Consider the following 20,304-nt stretch of genomic DNA (forward strand, 5'->3'; position numbering starts at 1 on the left):
TTAAGGGAATATTGCACACTGTCATCACTATCTATTTCTGAGACTTTTTCACCACTCCAAAATAGGAGTGTACCCAGTAAGCAATAATCCCCATTCTTCGCTCCCCCAACCCCTGGCAACCTCTAATCCACTTTCCGTCTCTATGAATTTGACAACCCTAGGTACCTCATGCATAAGTGGAACCACACAAAATTTGTGTTTTTGTGTGTCTGACGTCTTTCACCTTGCATTAGGTTTCCAAGGTTCATCCATGTTGTAGCATGTGTCAGAACTTCATTTCATGGCTGAGTAATAGTCCATTGTATGTATATACCACATTTTGCTTATCCAGTCATCTCTTAATGGACATTTGGGTTATTTGTACCTTTCAGCTATTGTGAATAATGTTGCTGTGAACATTGATGTACAAATCTGTTTGAGTCCCAATTTTCAAAACTAGGAGTAGAATTGCAGGGTCATTAGGTAGTTCTTTAACTTTTTGAAGAACCGCCAAAATGTTTTCCATACTGGCTGCACCATTTTACATTCCTACCAGCAATGTTTTTGCTGTTCCAATTTTTCCACATCCTTACCAACATTTGTTATTTTCTTCTTCTTCTTTTTTAAAATTATAGCCATCCTAATGGGTGCGAAATAGCATCTTGTGATTTTGATTTGAGTTTCCCTAATGACAAATGACATTGAGCCGCTTTTCATATGCTTTTTGCCATTTGTATATCTTTTGGGGGGGGGCATGTCTATTCAATTTTAAAACTTTTGATATTGAGTTGTAGGAGTTCTTTATATATTGTGGACATTAAATCAGATATGTGATTTGCAAATATTTTATCCTATTCTGTGGGTTGTTTTTTCACTCTCTTGATAGGATTCTGTGATGCAGTTTTAAATTTTAATGAAATTTAATTTATTGTTTCTTTTGTTGCCTGTGCATTTGGTGTCATACTTACTTCTGGGTCAACTTAAGAAATCATTGCTTAAATCCAGAGTTGTGAAGATCAACCCCTATGTTTATAAGAGGTTTATAGTTTTAACTTTAATTTAGGTCTTTGAACCACTTTGAGTTAATTTCTATGCATGGTATAATGTATAATTTCATTCTTTTACATGTGTATCCAGTTTTCCCAACACTATTTGTTAAAAAGACTGTCCTTTCACCATTGAATGGTCTTGGCAGCCTTTTTGAAAATCAGTTGACCATAGACGTGAGAGTTTTTTTTCTGGGCTCTTGATTCTATTCCATTGGTCTATTTGCCTATCCTTACATCAGTACCACACCTTACACAGTGATTATGATAGCTTTTGTAGTAAGTTTTGAAATTGGGAAATGTGAATCCTCCAACTTTGTTCTTTTTCAAGATTGTTTTGACTATTTGGTATCCCTTGGAAGTCAATATGAATTTTGGGATGGATTTTTCTGCATCTGTAAAAAACAGTATTTTGGTAGGAATTGCATTGACTCTGTATATCACTTTGGACAGAATTGTCAGTTGTCTTTCCATTTACTTAGATCTTCTTTAATTTCGTTCAGCAGTGTTTTGTGATTAGTGTATAAGTCTTAGGCGTTCTTGGTTAAATTTATTCCTAAGTGTTTATTTTTCATGCTATATTAAATTATTTTTCAAAATTTCCTTCTTGGAATATCTGTTGCTAGTGTATAGAAATATACACTACACACATACACTGCATGTTTTCAACACATTTTGTGTGTTGAATTTATATCCAGCAACTTTGCTGAATTCATTTATTAGCTCTGACAGGTTTTTTTGGTGGAGTCTTTAGGGTTTTCTGCATGTAAGATCATGTTGTCTGTGAACTGGGATAGTTTTACTTCTTCTCCAATTTGGATACCTTAAATTTCTTTTTCCTGTCTTATTGCTTCAGCTGGATCTTCCAGTACTACGTTGAAGAGAAGTGGCAAGGGTAGGCATCCTTGTCTTGTTCCTGGACTTAGTGGGGAAGCTTTCCGTCTTTAAGCACTGAATATAATGTTAGCTGTGGGTTTTTCATAAATAGCCTTTATCATGTTGAGGAAGTTCCTTTCTAGTCCTAATTTGTAATATTCTCTTATCTTTGTGAAGGAAATCTGTAGAATCTGCAGAGCTGTCTTCTTTTCAAGGCTAACTTTGAATACTTTTCTGTTTTGTTTTGTTTTTGATCAGCCTGCCATGGGTTTATCAATTTTATTAGTCTTCTCAAAGAACCAACTTTTTTTTTTTTTTTTTTTTTTTTTTTTTTTTTGTGAAGAACCAACTTTTGACTTTGAATTGCTGTCTCTCATATTTTTTTCATTTCTTTTTCCTATGGAATTTAGGTTTACGTTGATTCTGTGCCCCACCCCCGCCCCAAATGCTTAGTTCATTAATTTCTCACTTTCATATTTTCTAATATATGAACTTAAAATTTTAAATTTATCTTTAAGCATGGCTTAAGCTGTATCCTGTAATGCTGATATGTAATAATATCTCATCATCATTCATTTAAAAGTATTTTTAAAATTCCATTGGAATTATTTTCTTATATTCATCGATTTTTAAATTTTCAACCATGTCCGCATTTTCTACCTCTATATATTTATTGGTTTCTGCATTGCATTCAGATTGTGTATCCTGACTGATCTTCGACATTTTTGGGGAAACTTTTGTATGATCATAAGACTCAGCATATAATGGGATTTTACACATGTTTTATGCGTGCCTGAAAGAATGTCTCCTGCAGTTTTATGGTGAAGTTAGTGTTTGCTTAGTGTATCTTTTTCTAGCCTTTTACCCTCAGTCTTTCAGTAATCTTGTGATTAGTGGAGGTTGTAGATAGTTTTGTTTTTTAAAAAAATTCCAATGTGATGATCTTTGTCTCTTATTTGGATCATTTAGGTATTTATTTACATCTAAGGCAGTTACTGAAATATTTTTTTTTAATTGATCAACTTCTTAGTGGTTTTCTTTGTTGTTGTTCCGCCTGTTTTCTGTTCCCTTTTTTCTCCATTCCATCTTTCTTTGGACTGATACGTTCTTTATTAGTTAGCCAACCACCACCTCCCCAACACACACACTTGGCTTAGAAGTTACACACGTTTAGTGTGTATTCATATACTATATGAGTAGTGTATGTTGTATACATTTTTGGTATTAGTAGTTACTCAAGATATTGTGACATCCTTTTTTGACTTATAAAATCTAATATTATTTAGTATTTTTACCCTCCTCCTAAGCAATGCAAGGACCTGAGATCTCTTTAACTTCATTAACCCTCACTGTGATTTAAATTACCATGTTTTTATTATTGTGTTTAAAAATTTTACACATGTAAATTTTAAACAATATAAGGCATATGATTGTTATTTTCTGTAATATTTGTCAAGATTTTTTTCACATACTTAATATTGTAGTTTTTTTTCTATTCCTTTTTGTGTGTTTCACTTTTCATCCATCATCATTTTTCTCCTGCCCAAAGAATGGCCCTTAATATTTTCTTTAATGCATCTCTGTGGTTATGAATTCTCTTTTTGTGTGTCTTTATTTCTCCTTTATTTTTGAAAAATATTTTTGCTGGGACTTTTCTTCCAGCACTTTAAAAATACTATTCCATTGTAATTTGGTTTATATTTTTTCTGCAAGTGTAGTTACTGTTCCATTAAAGCTATTCAGTCTTTGTATTTCCCTTTAGCCTGCTTTTGAGGTACTCTTGTCTCTATCTTACACAAATTTTACATGTGTGTACATATGTGTTTCTTTGTATTTATCTTTCTGTGGTTAGTAGAGCTTTTAATTAATTAATTTTCCAGCTTTTTTGAGCTTTAATTGACGTAGGACATTGTGTAAGTTTAAAGTGTTCAGTGTGATGATTTGGTACATATATATTGCAAAATGATTACCACAGTAAGGTTGGTAGTTAACACATCCATCACCTCACATAATTACCCTTTTTTGTGTGTGTAGTAAGAACATTTAAGATCTTCTCTTCCAACTTTCAAAGTAGGGCTTTTAAAATCTGTGCCTTGATATCTTTTGTTGGTCTTGGGAAATTTTCCATCAGTCAATATTTCTTCCAGTATTATCGATGCCCTATTTTCTTTTCCTTCTTTTTTGGGGCTCCTCTTTCACCTGTTACTCTTATCTCTGTCTTCTAAGTCTTTCACCTTCTCATTTATGTTTTCTAAACTTTTGCTCTTCAGTTTTTCATTCTAGATATTTTTTACTAATTCTCTTTTCTCCTGAGTCTAGTCTGCTGGTAAACCTATTCATTGAATTTTTAATTTTAATTACTGTATTTAACAGTTCTAGTCTTTCTTTCTTTTTTTAAAAATAGTTGCCAATTCTCTGCTGAGATATTCAGTGTCTTTTCAAACATAGTGAGTATAGTTTTTATAAAATTTGTATCTTATAACTCTAATATCTGGAGCCTCTTTGGGTCTCTTTCTATTGTCTGTCATTCTCATAGCTTTTAGTCATGTTTTCTTGTCTCATATTCCATCATGTACTGGACATTATGTTTAAAAAATTATTTCTTGAGTCAGTTTGAGGCCTCAGATATTATCTTTCTCCAGGGATTGGGGGGAGAGGGTTGATCTTCTAGGTAATTGGGGTAAGTAACTATGTGGGCTCACTTCAATCCAGTTTCATTGATTGAGGTGATTTCATGCAGAGCTGCAATCTGAAAACAAACAGACAACCCTGCAGAGTTCACCCTTCCTCTAGGGGTTCTTCCTGTTGGGATCCCAGCCCAAAGTGTGAGTTTTTCTGTGGCCATCCCCTTCTTTCCTGGTGAGCTCTGGAGTCCAGTTCCTGGCCCCCTCCCCCTAGGAAGCCATCAGAAGTGTCATGTGTCCTCTTTAAGGTTCCCCTTAGAAACTGACAAAGACACTGGGGAAAAGCAGCCTCTGATCCATGGGGCACTCATCTCGACACCTTTCATCTCAGCCTTTCTCTGATTTTGGTCCCATAATTCTTTATCACCCTGTTAACTCTGATACTTTCAAGATTTATTCATCTTTAAATGTTTTGTCTGCCTCTTCTAGTTGTCCTCAATGGGAGAGCTAGATGAATTTCCAGATTTACCATTAATGGAGGTAGAAACTTCACAAATTTGTTTTTGTTGCATTTATGAAAGGTTTTTTGATAAGAATGTTTTCTGTAAGCACAGTTACTGAACTTCCCCCCCGCCCCACCCCAGCTTATATGTATCGTTCTATCTGGAAATGTATCACTCTGTTGTTACTCAAGAGAGTCAAGTGGAATAAATCATAGCATTATATGAACTTTATCTCATAAATTGGGGTTAAATACCTTGACTAGGTTTTTTTGAAGCCATTTTAGGTATTTATTAGCTCCTTTTAATTTGGAAACTTACTATTTTCTTGAAGTAAGGAGCTCAACACTATGTAATATTTATTTCTTGGTTGTGAAGGTTCTGTCCCACAAGTATTAACACTGTTTGACCGCCATGAAATAGGACAGTCTGCAATATTTTGTGGCCGTTCTGGAAAACAGCTGAAGCGCTCTCACAACAGTCAGCCAGGAATGCTGCTGGATAGCTGGGCGCGGATGGTGAAGAGCCTAAATGTGTCATCCTCTGTGAACCAGGCTTCCCGTCTCATTGACGGCAGTGAGCCCTGCTGGCAGTCCTCTGGCTCACAAGGAAAGGTAGTGTGCCATGGGGGCACTTCCAGAAACACTTCATTTAGATGGCTTTACCTTTTAGAGCTTCAGCACGAACTTTGAAAAACCTACTAAGTTATACTGTGATGGCACCTCTCAGTACTCATTTTGTATTTTAGTTCATAATTACTTTAAAGTTGCAGAGTAATATGCCATCCAGCTTTTATTGTCAGAGATTTTCAAACAGTATAGGTAATAGATTTTATATAACTGATAGAGGGTATAATAGGGTTTGTTTTGTTTTGTTTTATTCCCCCACGTAAAATGTATGAGTTCAGATTCTGCTTCTGGTTAGAAGTTTTTCTAATATATCCTAACAAATATGTGTTTATCTTTGGAATGCTGTTTTATTCGCACTTACATATGGGTGTGCCTCATCTAGACATGCAAGTTAGACTTGGAGAAAGGTGCTTTCCCTCCACTTTGACTCTAGCGTTTTCTATAACCTACTCTTTGATGGGTATTAAGGGACCACCCTAGGTCAGGAGTCTATAAACACATGATTTCTGGGGCTTAGAGGGAGACATTCCTCTAATAAACAAGTAATGCAGTAGAATACTCTTGTTTCTGCCAGCTTAAAGGCAAATTCTATCTCTCATGTGAAATTATATATTTTAAAAATCTCATTGAGAGTCAAGCTTTAGTGATACTTTCTAGCTAAAATATAGCTGAATTTTACTAAGAAGGCTCTTTTTTTTTTTTTTTTAAAGCATTGGATTCGTTTGGAGATTTTCCCAGATGTTCTTGTTCATAGATTAAAAATGATAGTGGATCCTGCTGACAGTAGTTACATGCCTTCCCTGGTTGTCGTGTCAGGTAATTGAATTACTTTACTCAAAAAGTATCTTCTATCATATAATAAAAACTACTTTGTCTGATTCCTTTACCCCCCTTTTCTTCCTAGGTGGAAATTCCCTAAATAACCTAATTGAATTAAAGACAATCAACATTAACCCCACTGACACCACAGTGTCCCTTCTGAATGACTCCACAGAGGTAAGTAGAGTCTCCATACTGTTCTCCATGGTGGCTGCACCAATTTACATTCCCACCAACAGTGCAGGAGGGTTCCCTTTTCTCCACACCCTCTCCAACATTATTATTTGTAGACTTTTTAATGTTGGCCATTCTGACTGGTATGAGGTGATACCTCACTGTAGTTTTGATTTGCATTTCTCTAATTAGTGATATTGAGCATCTTTTCATGTGCCTGTTGGGCATCTGTATGTCTTCTTTGGAGAAATGTCTATTTAGGCCTCCTGCCCATTTTTTGATTGGGTTGTTTGTTTTTTTGATACTGAGCTTCATGAGCTGTTTGTAGATTGTGGAGATTAATCCCTTATCAATTGCATCATTTGCAAATACTTTCTTCCATTCTGAGTGTTGTGTTTTTGTTTATGGTTTCCTTTGCTGTGCAAAGGCTTTTGAGTTTAATTAGATTCCATTTGTTTATTTTTGTTTTTATTTCCATTACTCTAGGAGGTGGGTCAAAAAGGATCTTCCTGTGATTTATATCATAGAGTGTTCTACCTGTGTTTTCCTCTAAGAGTTTTATAATAATCCAGCCTTACATTTAGGTCTTTAATCCATCTTGAGTGTTTTTTGTGTATGGTGTTAGGAAGTATTCTAATTTCGTGCTTTTACATGTAGCTGTCCAGTTTTCCCAGCACCACTTACTGAAGAGGCTGTCTTTTCTCTATTGTCTATTCTTGCCTCCTTTGTCAAAGATAAGGTGACCATATGTGCGTGGGTTTATTTCTGGGCTTTCTCTCCTGTTCCATTGATCTGTATTTCTGTTTTTGTGCCAGTACCATACTGTCTTGATGACTGTAGCTTTGTAGTATAGTCTGAAGTCAGGGATCCCGATTCCTCCAGCTCTGTTTTTCTTTCTCAAGATTGCTTTGGCTTTCGGGGTCTTTTGTGTCTACATACAAATTAAAAAATTTTTTTGTTCTAGTTTTGTGAAAAATGCCATTGGTAATTTGATAGGGATTGCATTGATACTGTAGATTGCCTGGGGTAGTATAGTCATTTTCACAATATTGATTCTTCCAATCTAAGAACATGGTGTATCTTTCCATCTGTTTGTGTCGTCTTCTGTTTCCTACATTAGCATCTTAAAGTTTTCTGAGTACAGTAAGTCCCCTACATACGAACCTTCAAGATGCGAACTTTCAAAGATGAGAACGTGTGTTCACATGTCCAGTCATGTAAGTTAGTTCACGTGTCTGGCGTACATTGTCATGTGGGTGCATCCTCTACAAGTGGTTGTGCTTTTGTGTACTTTACTGTACAGTACTGTATAGAGTACAGTAGTACAGTATCTTTATTTCAAGCCCAGGATGGGCTTTATGGCCTTTATTATGTTGAGGTATGTTCCCTCTATGCCCACTTTCTGGAGAGTTTTTATCATAAGTGGGTGTTGAATTTTGTCAAAAGCTTTTTCTGCATCCAGTGAGATGATAATATGGTTTTTATTCTTCAATTTGTTAACGTGGTGTATCACACTGATTTGTGGGTACTGAAAAATCCTTGCATCCCTGGGATAATTCTACTTGATGATGGTGTATGATCCTTTTAATGTATTGTTGGATTTGGTTTGCTAGTATTTCGTGGGGGATTTTTTTAAAAAAAATATTTATTTGGTTGAGTCAGGTCTTACTTGCAGCAGTCGGGCTCCTTAGTTGCAGCAGGCAGGCTGCTTAGTTGTGTTTCGAGGGCTTCTTAATTGTGGCTCGCCAGCTCCTTAGTTGCGGTACATGGGCTCCTTAGTTGCAGCAGGTGGGCTCCTTCAGTTGAGGCTCACAGGCTCCTTAGTTGCGGTTCACCAGCTGCTTAGTTGCAGCATGCATGTGAGATCTAGTTCCCTGACCAGGGATCAAACCCAGGCCCCCTGCATTGGGAGCGCGGAGTCTTAACCACCGCACCATCAGGGAGGCCACCCGTTGAGGATTTTTGTGTCTATGTTCATCAGTGATAATTGTCCTGTAAATTTTCTTTTCTTTCTTTTTTTTTTTTTTTGTGTGTGTGTGTTTGTGATATCTTTGTCTGGTTTTGCTCTCAGGGTGATGGTGGCTTCATAGAATGAGTTTGGGAATGTTCCTTCCTCTGCAGTTTTATTTTTTGCATTAGTTTCAGAAGGATAGGTGTTAACTCTTCTCTAAATGTTTGGTAGAATTCACCTGTGAAGCCATCTGGTCCTGGACTTTTGATTGTTGCAAGTTTTAAAATCACAGATTCAGCACATAACTAACTGAAAAGCTTTTGCACAGCAAAGGATACCCTGGAGAAAATGAAAAGACAACCTGTTGAATGGGAGAAAAAAATTGAAATGATATGACTGATAAGGGATTAATATACAGCATATATAAACAGCTCATACAACACAACAGCAAAAAAACAACCCAATTAAAAAATGAGCAGAAGAACTGAATAGACATTTTTCCAAAGAAGAAATGCAGATGGCCAACAGGCACATGAAAAGATACTCGAAATCACAAATCATCAGTGAAATGCAAATTAAAACCACAATGAGATATCACCTCAGACCTGTCAGAATGGCTGTCAGCAAAAAGAACACAAATAACAAATGTTAGCGAGGATTTTTGCAGAAAAGGGAACAATTGTACACTGTTGGTGGGAGTGTAAATTGGTACATGTATATATCTGAAAAAGATAACATGTACCCCAATGTTCATAGCAACATTATTTACAGTTGTCAAAATAGGGAAGCAACGTAAGTGTCCATCAACAGAAGAATGGATAAAGACGTGATACATAAATACAATGGAGTACTGCTCAGCCACAAAAGAGAATGAAAATTTGCCATTTGCAACAACATGGATGGACTTGGAGGGCATTATGCTAAGTGAAATAAGTCAGACAGAGAAAGACAGATACTGTATGATATCACTTACACGTGGAATCTGAAAAATACACCAGCTAGTGAATATAACAAAAAGAAGCTGACTCACAGACATAGAGAACAAACTAGTGGCTACCAGGGGGAGAAGGAAGGGGGGAGGGGCAATATAGGGGTAGGGGATTAAGAGGCACAAACTATTAGGTATAAAATAAGCTACAAGGATATATTGTACAACATGGGGAATATAGCAGATATGGAGTATAACCTTTAAAAATTGTGAATCACTATATTGTATACCTGTAACTCACATAATATTATATATCAACTATACGTCAATAAAAAATAAATGGCTTAATTAATTTAAAAAAGTCACAGATTTCAATAGCAGTACTTGTAATTGGTCTGTTCATATTTTCTATTTCTTTGTGGTTCAGTCTTGGGAGATTATACCTTTTAGGAATTTGTCCATTTCTTTTAGATTGTCCATTTTATTGGCATATTGTTGCTCGTAATAGTCTCTTATGACCCTTTGTATTTCTGTGCCCTCGGTTATAACTTCTTTTTCATTTCTGATTATATTGTTTCTGGCCCTCTCCCGTTTTTTCTTGATGATTCTGGCTAAAGGTTTATCAATTTTGTTTATGTTTTCAAAGGACGAGCTTGTAGTTTCATTGATCTTTTCTATTGGTATTTTAGTCTTTATTTCATTTGTTTCTGCTCTGATCTTTATGATTTCTTTCCTTCTCCTAACTTTGGGTTTTGTTTGTTCTTGTTTCTCTAGTTGCTTTAGGCATAAGGTTTGTTGTTTATTTGAGAACTCCCCTCTTAGAATTGCTTTGCTGCATCTCATAGGTTTTGGATCATCATGTTTTTATTTTCATTTGTCTATAGGTATTTTCTGATTTCCTCCTTGATTTCTTCAGTGATCCACTGGTTGTTTAGTAGCATATTGTTCAGCCTCCACATGTTTACTTTTTTTGCAGTTGTTTTCTTGTAGTCGATTTCTAATCTCATAGTGTTGTGGTCGTAAAAGATGCTTGCTATTATTTCAGTTTTCTTAAATTTACCGAGGCTTGCTTTGTGGCCTAGCATGTGATCTATCCTGGAGAATGTTCCATGTGTACTTGAAAAGAATGTGTATTCTGCTACTCTCGGGTAGAATGCTTTATAAATATCAATTAAGCCCCTCTGGTCTAATATGTCGTTTAAAGCCTGTGTTTCCTTATTGATTTTCTGTCTGGGTGATCTGTCCACTAATGAAGGTGGGGTATTAAAGTCCCCCACTGTTATTGTGTTACTGTCGATTTCTCCTTTTATGTCTGTTAATGTTTGCCTTATATATTGAGATGCTTTTCTGTTGGGTGTATATATATTTACAATTGTTGTATCTCCTTCTTGGATTGAAGAAGATATAACATTTCTTCCCCTCATTTTCAGTTTGTATGTGTCTCTAGATCTGAAGTGAGTCTCCTACAGGCAGCAAATATATGGGTCATGTTTTTGTTTCCATTCAGTCAGTCTGTGTCTTTTGGTTGGAGCATTTAGTCCGTTTACATTTAAGGTATTTATCCATATGTATGTTCCTACTGCCGTTTTGCTAATTGTTTTGGATTTGTTTTTGTAGGTCTTTTTTTCCCCTTTCTTCTTTTGTTCTCTTCTCTTCTGATTTGATGACTATCTTTAGTGTTATTTTGCATTCCTTTTTCTTTTTTGTATGTATTTCTATTACAGGTTTTTGTTTTGTGGTTACTGTGAGGTTTTTGTACAGCAGTCTAGTTAAATATGTGCTTGTTTTAAGTTGCTGATCTCTTAATTTCAAATGCATTTTAGATACCCTGCATTTGTACTCTTCTCCCCTCATGGTCACTGTTTTTGAATTCATATTTTACATTTAATTGTTTTGTCTATCCCTTAAACCCTTATTTTGGGTACAGATGATTTTACTCCTTTTGTCTTTTAACCTCCCTACTAGCTTTGTGTGTGAATGATTTCCTGCTGTATGTTTGCCTTTACCAGTGAGCATTTCCATTTTGTAATTTTCTTGTTTCTAGTTGTATCCTTTTCTTTTCCACCTAGAGAAGTTCCTTTAGCATTTGCTGTAAAGCTGGTTTGATGTTCCTGAATTCTTTTAGCTTTTCCTTGTCTGTAAAGCTTTTGTTTTCTCCATTAAATCTCAGTGAGAGCCTTGGTATGTGGAATATTCTTGGTTATAGGTTTTTCTCTTTCATCACTTTATATTGTGCACTCCCTTCTGGTCTGCAGAGGTTTTGCTGAAAAATCAGCTGATAGCCTTATAGGATTCCCTTGTATGTTATTTTTTGCTTTTCCCTTGTTACTTTTAATATTCTCTCTTTATCTTTAATTTTTTCATTTTTATGACAATATGTCCTTGTGTATTATTCCTCTGCGGGTTAATCCTATATGGGACTCTCTGTGCTTCCTGGACTTGGTTGACTTTTTCCTTTCCCAGCTTAGGTAAGTTTTCAGCTATTATCTCTTCAGATATTTTATCAAGTCCTTTCTCTCTCTTCTCCTTCTGGGACCCCTATAATATGAATATTTGTGCACTTGTCGTCGTCCTAGAGGTCTCTTAAACTGTCCTCATTTCTTTTCGTTCTTTTCTCTGTTTGGTAGCAGTGATTTCCACTACTCTGTGTTCTAGCTCACTAATCCATTCTTCTGCCTCATTTAGGCTACTGTTGATTCCTTCTAGTATATTTTTCAGTTCAATTATTGCATTCTTTAATTCTGTTTGGTTGTTCTGTATATTTTCTAATTCTTTATTAAAAAACTTCTGATTTCTCGCTCTGTGCATCTATTCTCCTTCTGAGTTCTTTCATCATCTTTATGATCATTACTCTGAACTCTTTCTTGGGTAGGTTGCCTTGATGTCACTTAGTATTTCTTCTGGCGTTTTATCTTGTTACTTCGTCTGAAACATAATCCTGTTGCTTCATTTTGTCTAAATTGCTATTTGTATTTTTATGTATGTGGTAGGTTGGTTCTGTTTCTCAACCTTGGAGAAGTGGCCCTCTGTAAGAGACGTCCTATGCGTCCCAGCAGTGCACTTCCTTCTCATCACCCAAGGAAGGGCCAAGGGCCAGCTGGTTCCAGGGTAGGGTCTGGCCTGCATTTGCAGACTTGGTCTGTTGGCTGCAGGACTGTCATTTTCTTGCTTCTGGTGTCTGACCTCTGGTGAGTGAGGCTGGTCTAGATAGTTGAGTAAGATTCCTGGCAGGCGGGGCTGGTGCCTGCCCCCTGGTAGGTGGAGCTGGGTCTTGGTCCTCTGGTGGGCAGGACCATGTATAGAGGCAGCTGTGGGGTCAGGAAGTCTTTAGGCAGTCTGTCTGCTGATGGCTGTTTCCGCACCTAGTTTGTTGTTTATCCTGAGGCATTCCAGCATTGGAGCCTAGAGCCTGGTGGGTGGGGCCAGGTCTTGGTGCCAGAATGTCAGCCTCCAGGAGAGCTCATGCAGGTGAATATTCTCCCGATATATCTGCCACCAGTGTCTATGCCCCCAGTGTGGGCTACAGCCGCCCCCTGCCTCCCCAGGAGACCCTCCCAAGACCAGCAGGTAGATCAGGCCCAGATACCTATCAGATTGCTGCTTTTGCTCTTGGTCCTGGTGCACGTGAGATTTTGCATGCACCCTTTATGAGTGAAGTCTCTATTTCCCCCAGTCCTCCGGAGCTCCTCCAGTCAAGCCCCCTGATCTTCAAAGCCAAATGCTCTCAGGGTTCCTCTTCCCGGTGCCAGACCCCCAGGCTGGGGAGCGTGATGGGCTCAGAACTCTCAATCCTGTTGGAGAACCTCTGTAATATAATTATTCTCCAATTTGTGAGTTGCCAACCCCGGGGGGGTATGGGATTTAATTATATCATGAGCCTGCCTGTCCTACCAGTCTTGCTGTGGTCCATCTTTATGTCTTTAGCTGTAGAGGATCTTTTCTAGTAGGTGTCAGTCTTTTTCAACGATAGTTGTTCTGCAGATTGTTGTGATTTTATTGTGCTTGTGAGAAGAGGTGAGCTTAGTGTCCTTCTACTCTGCCATCTTGGCCACTCTCCCATAGTGTTCCTTTTTGATGGTTTGCAAATGACAATGGAGTTACCTTTTTTTGACCATCTCTATAATAACATTGAGCCCATTTTTTCCCCCTTAATTAAATAATTGTATTTATTTAAAAATTTGACATGTGTACAACTTGAATTTGTTGCTTATCAGATCAGCGTGAAAAGAAAACAAAACAAATTTCGTCCTCACTATCTTTGGTAAGAAGCAGGGGTAAAAGCTCTTGGCAAAAGTCATTGCCAAGCATGTCAGGGTGCTTTGTGCATTTAGCGTTGTGTTATTCGCGTTAAATACCTGTTACTATTGCAATAGTTCTTTCTGACCATACATGTGACACTGGAAATTGCTTTTTTGTTTTCATACCTTTAATTTGGTAATAAGGAAAATTTCAAAATGAATCCAAGTTAATTTTATCTCTTGAAAATTCTGTCTGAGAGAATCAGTGAAGGTTCTTTTAAACAGTACATATTACAGATCAGTGAGACTGCCTTATAAATCTTGTAGTAAATCTTTCCACACAGATGTGAACACTATTTTAGTAAATTAAATATATTTGAAGTAACGCAGGTTAAAGCAATTTTTTTTTTAACTACGTATACATTATCTCATGAGAACTTAGTTAATTGGTATGATAGTGGATAAAGATACCAAATAGTTGACTTTTTATTCATCTAAAGTTTATCATAAGTGAGTTTATTTTTAAATTATTAAATGCAGTTAGCTAATCATTGCTTTATTACTTTTAAAAAATTTTTATTGGCGTATAGTTGACTTACAGTGTGTTAGTTTCAGGTGTACAGCAAAGTGAATCAGTTATACATGTATATGTATCCACTCTTTTTTTTTAGATTCTTTTCCCATATAGGCCATTACAGAGTATTGAGTAGAGTTCCCCGTGCTATACAGCAGGTTCTTATTAGTTATCTATTTTATATATAGCAGTGTGTATATGTCAGTCCCAATCTCCCAATTTATCCCTCCACCCGTTATCCCTTGGTAACTATAAGTTTGTTTTCTACATCCATGACTCTACTTCTGTTTTGTAAATAAGTTCATTTGTACCCTTTTTTTTTTAGATTCCACATGTAAGCGATATATGATGTTTGTCTTTCTGTGTCTGACTTACTTCACTTGGTATGACTATCTCTAGGTCCATCCATCTTGCTGCAAATGGCATTATTTTGTTCTTTTTTATGGCTGAGTTACATTCCATTGTATATATGTACCACATCTTCTTTATCCATTCCTCTTTTGATGGACATTTATGTTGCTTCCATGTCCTGGCTATTGTAAATAGTGCTCTAGTAAAGATTGGGGTGCATGTATCTTTTCAAATTATGGTTTTCTCTGGACATATGCCCAGGAGTGGGATTGCTGGGCCATATGGTAGTTCTATTTTTAGTTTTTAAAGGAACCTCCATACTGTTCTCCATAGTGGCTGCAGCAATTTACATTCCCACAAACAGTGTAGGAGGGTTCCCTTTGCCCTACACCCTCTGTAGCATTTATTGTTTGTAGATTTTTTGATGATGGCCATTCTGACCAGTTTGAGGTGATACCTCATTGTATTTTTGATTTGCATTTGTCTAATAATTAGTGATATTGAGCATCTTTTCATGTGCCTGTTGCCCATCTGTATGTCTTCTTTGGAGAAATGTCTCTTTAGATCTTCCACCCATTTTTTGATTGGGCTATTTGTCTGTTTGATATTGAGCTTCATGAGCTGTTTGTATATTTTGGAGATTAATCCCGTGTTAGTTGCTTTGTTTGCAAATATTTTCTCCCATTCTGAGGGTTGTCTTTTTGTTTTGTTTACGGTTTCCTTTGCTGTGCAAAAGCTTTTGAATTTAATTTGGTCCCATTTGTTTATTTTTGTTTTTATTTTCATTACTCTAGGAGGTGGATCAAAAAAGATCTCTCTGTGATTTATGTCAAAGATTGTTTTGCCTGTTTTCCTCTAAGAGTTTTATAATAATCCAGCCTTACATTTAGGTCTTTAATCCGTTTTGAGTTTATTTTTGTGTATGGTGTTAGGGAGTGTTCTAATTTCATTCTTTTATATGTAGGTGTCGAGTTTCCCCAGCACCACTTATTAAAGACACTGTCTTTTCTCCATTGTGGAGTCTTGCCTCCTTTGTCATAGATTAGGTGACCATCGGTGCGTGGGTTTATCTCTGGGCTTTCTATCCCGTTCCATTGATCTATATTTCTGTTTTTGTGCCAGTACCATACTGTTTTGATTACTGTAGCTTTGTAGTATAGTCTGAAGTCAGGGATACTGGTTCCTCCAGCTTTGTTTTTCTTTCTCAAGATTGCTTTGGCTATTCAGGGTCTTTTGTGTTTCCATGCAATTTGTGAAATTTCTTGTTCTAGTTCTGTGAAAAATGGCATTGGTAATTTGAAATGGATTGCATTGAATCTGTAGATTGCTTTGGGTAGTATAGTCATTTTCACAATATTAACTCTTCCAGTCCAAGAACATGGTATATCTCTCCATCTGTTTGTGTCATCTTTGATTTCTTTCATCAGTATCTTATAGTTTTCTGCGTACAGGTCTTTTGCCTCCTTGGGTAAGAATCATTATTATTTTTTTCTGCCCACATAAAGGCAGGCAAGTTCAATGTGATCCCAGTGTGTTACGTTAAAGAAGCTGATACACAGCCAGCGATAGGTTAAGTTTTTCAAGCTGGAAGGTTGGTAACTTGTATCTAGAGACTATGGGACCGTACCAACACTTTCCCCCAGGTCTAAGAGTTGATGCTCTGGCCTTTGGGTACACCAGAAGGTTTTTGTTCTGTTTATTTTCTTCCCGTCTTCAATAAATAAAATTTTGGAACACCATTCGTTCTTGAATGTCATTAAACTGTTTTATGGAATACCATGTAATAAATTAACAGTTAATACCAATGGTGGTAATAAATTAATAAAGTGGCAAATGATGAAAATTGAAGATATTATTGAGTTTTTCTGAGAAAAGATAATATTGCATTTTAGTACATTTTATTAACTTGTTGCTGGGTAATGGAATGCAGCTTGTCTGTTATCTTAATTATGCTACTGAATTTTTTTTTTTTTTTTTTAAGTAAATCAATAACCACAGAAATAATTTATTCAGTAACTGAGATAGGTATTCATAAAAGGTGTATTGATTTTAATAAATTTTCAGTTCAAAACAATTTATTACATAATATTTGAGAAGCACAGAATAGTGTATTTCACGTATATGAGAAATATGAAGCATTGTGAGTATTCAGAAAATTCAAGGCCCACTCTCCATCCCTCCAGCAAACTTAAGAACTAGAATATTACCATTCCTGTAAAGCTCCTGGACTCTTTCTTCTAGCATTGCTTTTCCTATCAAAATGGTTTGTGACAGGAATTTTCTAACATAACTGAAAATAGTAAGTATACTGAATCCTCCATGAACCTATCACCCAGTTTCAACGATTATCAACATTTTTGCCAGTCGTGTTTCACTAACTCCCTCCATGTGTCCTCCCCCCCCGCCCTTTTTTTTTTTTTGAGGGTTTTTAAAGCAAGTTCTAGACATGGCCTTATTTCAGTAGTGAGTACTTCAATTATTCATTTCTAACAAGGACTTTAAAAATGTAACCACAGTGCCATCACACTGAAAAATTTTTCTTTAATATCATACAATATCCAGTCAATGTTTAAATTTTCCCAATTATCCAATAAATGGTTTTTTGCAGTTGGTTACTCTGAATCGTGATTCAGGCAGTGTCTGCACTTTGCACTTCATTAAAATCTTAACTGTCTTGGTTTTTCCTTGCTAAAGAAAGGAACAGGGTCTTTTTTTCTTGTAGAATTTTTCATTTCTCTATTTGTCTTTTTCACTCAACCTGTGCTTCCTGTGACATCATAGGTAGATCTTAAGGTTTGATTAGGTCCCATTGAGGCAACAAGAAGTCATTTGTGTTGTGTGTGCTTCCTGCTGCTTCAGTCTTTGTTCACATGATATACAGGAATAGAGGAATACTCTGAATGTCAAGTACGGGGGGTGGGGCATTCCGTGGGACAGGGAGCCAACTTTAAAAAATGAATGGCAAAGGCCTAACAGAGGGAGGTTGCATCCTGTTTGGATTCCGTTTTGGATAAGCCGAAAATAGAAAGATGTTTATGAGATGATCGGAAAATTTGATCACTGGTGGCATTTAGATGACATGAGATTATTGATTTAGCTATCATAATAGTACTGTGGATATATTTTTTAAATGCCTGTATTTCAGTGATACATACTAAAGTTTTGAAACAACATGCTGCCTGGAATTTTCTTATGATAATCCATATATGAACAAAATCAGTCATCCATTGATAATTGTTGAACTAGGTGATGGGGTTATGGGGCTCTGTGTATTGTTTTCTCTAATTTGTATGTAATCAAGTATTTTTATTATGTTTTAAAAATTATGAAGGCTTTGTGACCTGAACACCTAATCTCTTTCTTAATCATCTTGGTTTAAGAAAGCTTTAAGACAGAAAAGTTTTGGAGTCATTCAGTAAGTCTATCATACTATTTCGTTTTAGTAAGAAAATCACTGTGAGTCCCATGCCTTGGATGGACATCCTTGGTGAATTAACGACTTCTTTTGAAAGCGAACCCCACTCAAATGTGGCTGCATCAACCCTGCCTCGTATTTCCAGAACTTAAGTAAAGGGGCTCTAACTTTCCACACATTCCATGTCTCATATGTCCTTCTCTCCAGTTAAAGTATCTAATGTGTTTGATTCTGAAAACTCTGTAGCTTACTGTGTTTGTATCTAGTATCACAGGTATATTGAAATTGCAATAAAGCAGTGCAGGAGCTCAGGAATTGATTGTAAAATCCATGGTCTCATCCTGCTGGGACGGATACGTGCGGAAGAGGAAGATTTGGCTGCAGTTCCTTTCTTAGCTTCAGATAATGAGGAGGAAGAAGACGAAAAAGGCAACAGTGGGAGGTGAGAGCTGTTTGCTGTTGGTGGTACTTATGCCCAAACTCTCACTTTCAAAAGCCAATGTTTAATTGGAGTGTATCTCATAATGAGGATAGTTTAGTGCCCATAGGACTATTTGTTAAATATTAGTTAATGTTCAAATCATATTCAAAAATATGATTTAATTTAATTTTAGGAAAAATTTAATGTGGAAACACATTGTATTTAGAAAAATTCACTTAAAAGTGAAAAAAAAATGTTGAATTTTTCTACCTGAAATATTACTGTTAATATTTTGGTATATATTCTTATAGTTTTCTTTCTTATCTGTCCCTAATTGTGTTTTCCTTTGGAGATAGTGTGGTATGGTATGTATTTTACAGCCTTTTTTGTTAAGTATTTTATTAATAACTTTTAAATTAAAAATTTTTTATTATAATAAAATATACATAAATTTACCATCTTAACTAGTTGTTAAGTGTATAGTTCAGTGGCATTAAGTAAATTTACATTATTGTGCAACCATGAGCAACATCCATCTTTAGAATATCTGTATCATTAGTCTTCTGTTGTATAATTTTATTTTGTGCAATATTTCGTTTCATGATTAAGTTCTCATTTACTCACTCAGTTCCTTATTTTGTATGAGCCCTGTAGTGATGACTATTACTGTATTTATTCATCCACCATATATTTATTGATCACCTACTGGAGGCTAAGCCCTGTTCTCTGTCCTGTGACTGCTGTAGTGAACATGCTAAATAAAACAAGACAAACTCACACACATTGGAGTGGCCTCATGGCTGTGGGAAGTGCACGAAGGAGAAGGGCCTGGTGCTTTGAGCGTCTGCAAAGGAGCATTGGGCTGTCAGGAAAACAAGGAAAAACTCCCCCCATCAAAGCAAAGTGGGCAGTAAGGGGTGTTGGCAGGGGAACAGCATATATCAAGGGTGAAGAAAGATGTCTGCCAGGTCTGTGCACCTTTGCTTTTTATTCCAAGACCTGTATGGAGGGCTCATGTGCAGTGTCTGTTCTGAGCTCTGTTTACGTCCCAGCAGCAAACAGTGCAGACAATTACTGTCCTCAGGTAAGTTGTCTTTTCACAAATAAATTGCTAAAAGTGAAATTGCTAAGTTGATAGGTGTTTCTGTTGTATTGCTGGTGTAGCTGGGTCCTTGCAGATGTCCACTAGAGGCAGATAGCAGTGACATCTGAGCTCTGCCCTTAGCACTGAGTGCTTTCTAGTGTGTGACGTGAGCAGTCTGTCTTTTTGAAACAAAGGAGCTTGGCCCTGCACTGCTATTAAGCACATACTCTTAGTCATGAAGAGGTGGCCACTGGGGTGATAAATCAGGTCATTCTAGGGATCTTGGGCTTGGATCCTGTCTTGTTTCGTTTCGGAAGCTTTGCAAAGAAGTTGAAAAGAAAATAGTCTTATAACACTACCTTATCTAGAATATATGTTATACTATATGTTACAGTTCAAACTGTGTCTACATGCATTAATTTAATTAAGTGAGGAAAATGACATTTCACTTAAATAAATCATTGGGATTTTTAAGTGAAAGGATTATAGAGCCACATTTTCTTATTCGGTAGTTACTAAAATGAATTGGACAAATATAATTAGTACATGTGCTATATATGTGAAATAACCACAAAAGTTTGAGCTTTACTCATAGATGAAGTTTTTACACAGCTGGATACATTCACAAAAGAAATTTTAGATATTTGAATGTAATTTTTTTTTCCTGTCAGATATCATTAATGAGCTAATAACTA

At 36.3% G+C, this 20,304-nt stretch overlaps 1 protein-coding gene across 6 annotated transcripts in view; it reads left to right on the forward strand.

Moving 5' to 3' along the window:
* The window catches only part of HERC2 (HECT and RLD domain containing E3 ubiquitin protein ligase 2), a 215,612-nt gene that overhangs the window by 124,680 nt on the left and 70,628 nt on the right, over positions 1-20,304 (forward strand). For all 6 annotated transcript variants that reach the window (XM_061182985.1, XM_061182988.1, XM_061182986.1 and 3 more), the window contains 4 exons: positions 5,449-5,639; positions 6,365-6,470; positions 6,559-6,650; positions 18,371-18,546. In XM_061182985.1, coding sequence (XP_061038968.1) covers positions 5,449-5,639; positions 6,365-6,470; positions 6,559-6,650; positions 18,371-18,546 — 565 coding nt within the window. The remainder of the gene's footprint in view (positions 1-5,448; positions 5,640-6,364; positions 6,471-6,558; positions 6,651-18,370; positions 18,547-20,304) is intronic.

The sequence above is a fragment of the Eubalaena glacialis genome, chromosome 1 (assembly GCF_028564815.1).
Source record: "Eubalaena glacialis isolate mEubGla1 chromosome 1, mEubGla1.1.hap2.+ XY, whole genome shotgun sequence".
Lineage (NCBI taxonomy): Eukaryota > Metazoa > Chordata > Mammalia > Artiodactyla > Balaenidae > Eubalaena > Eubalaena glacialis.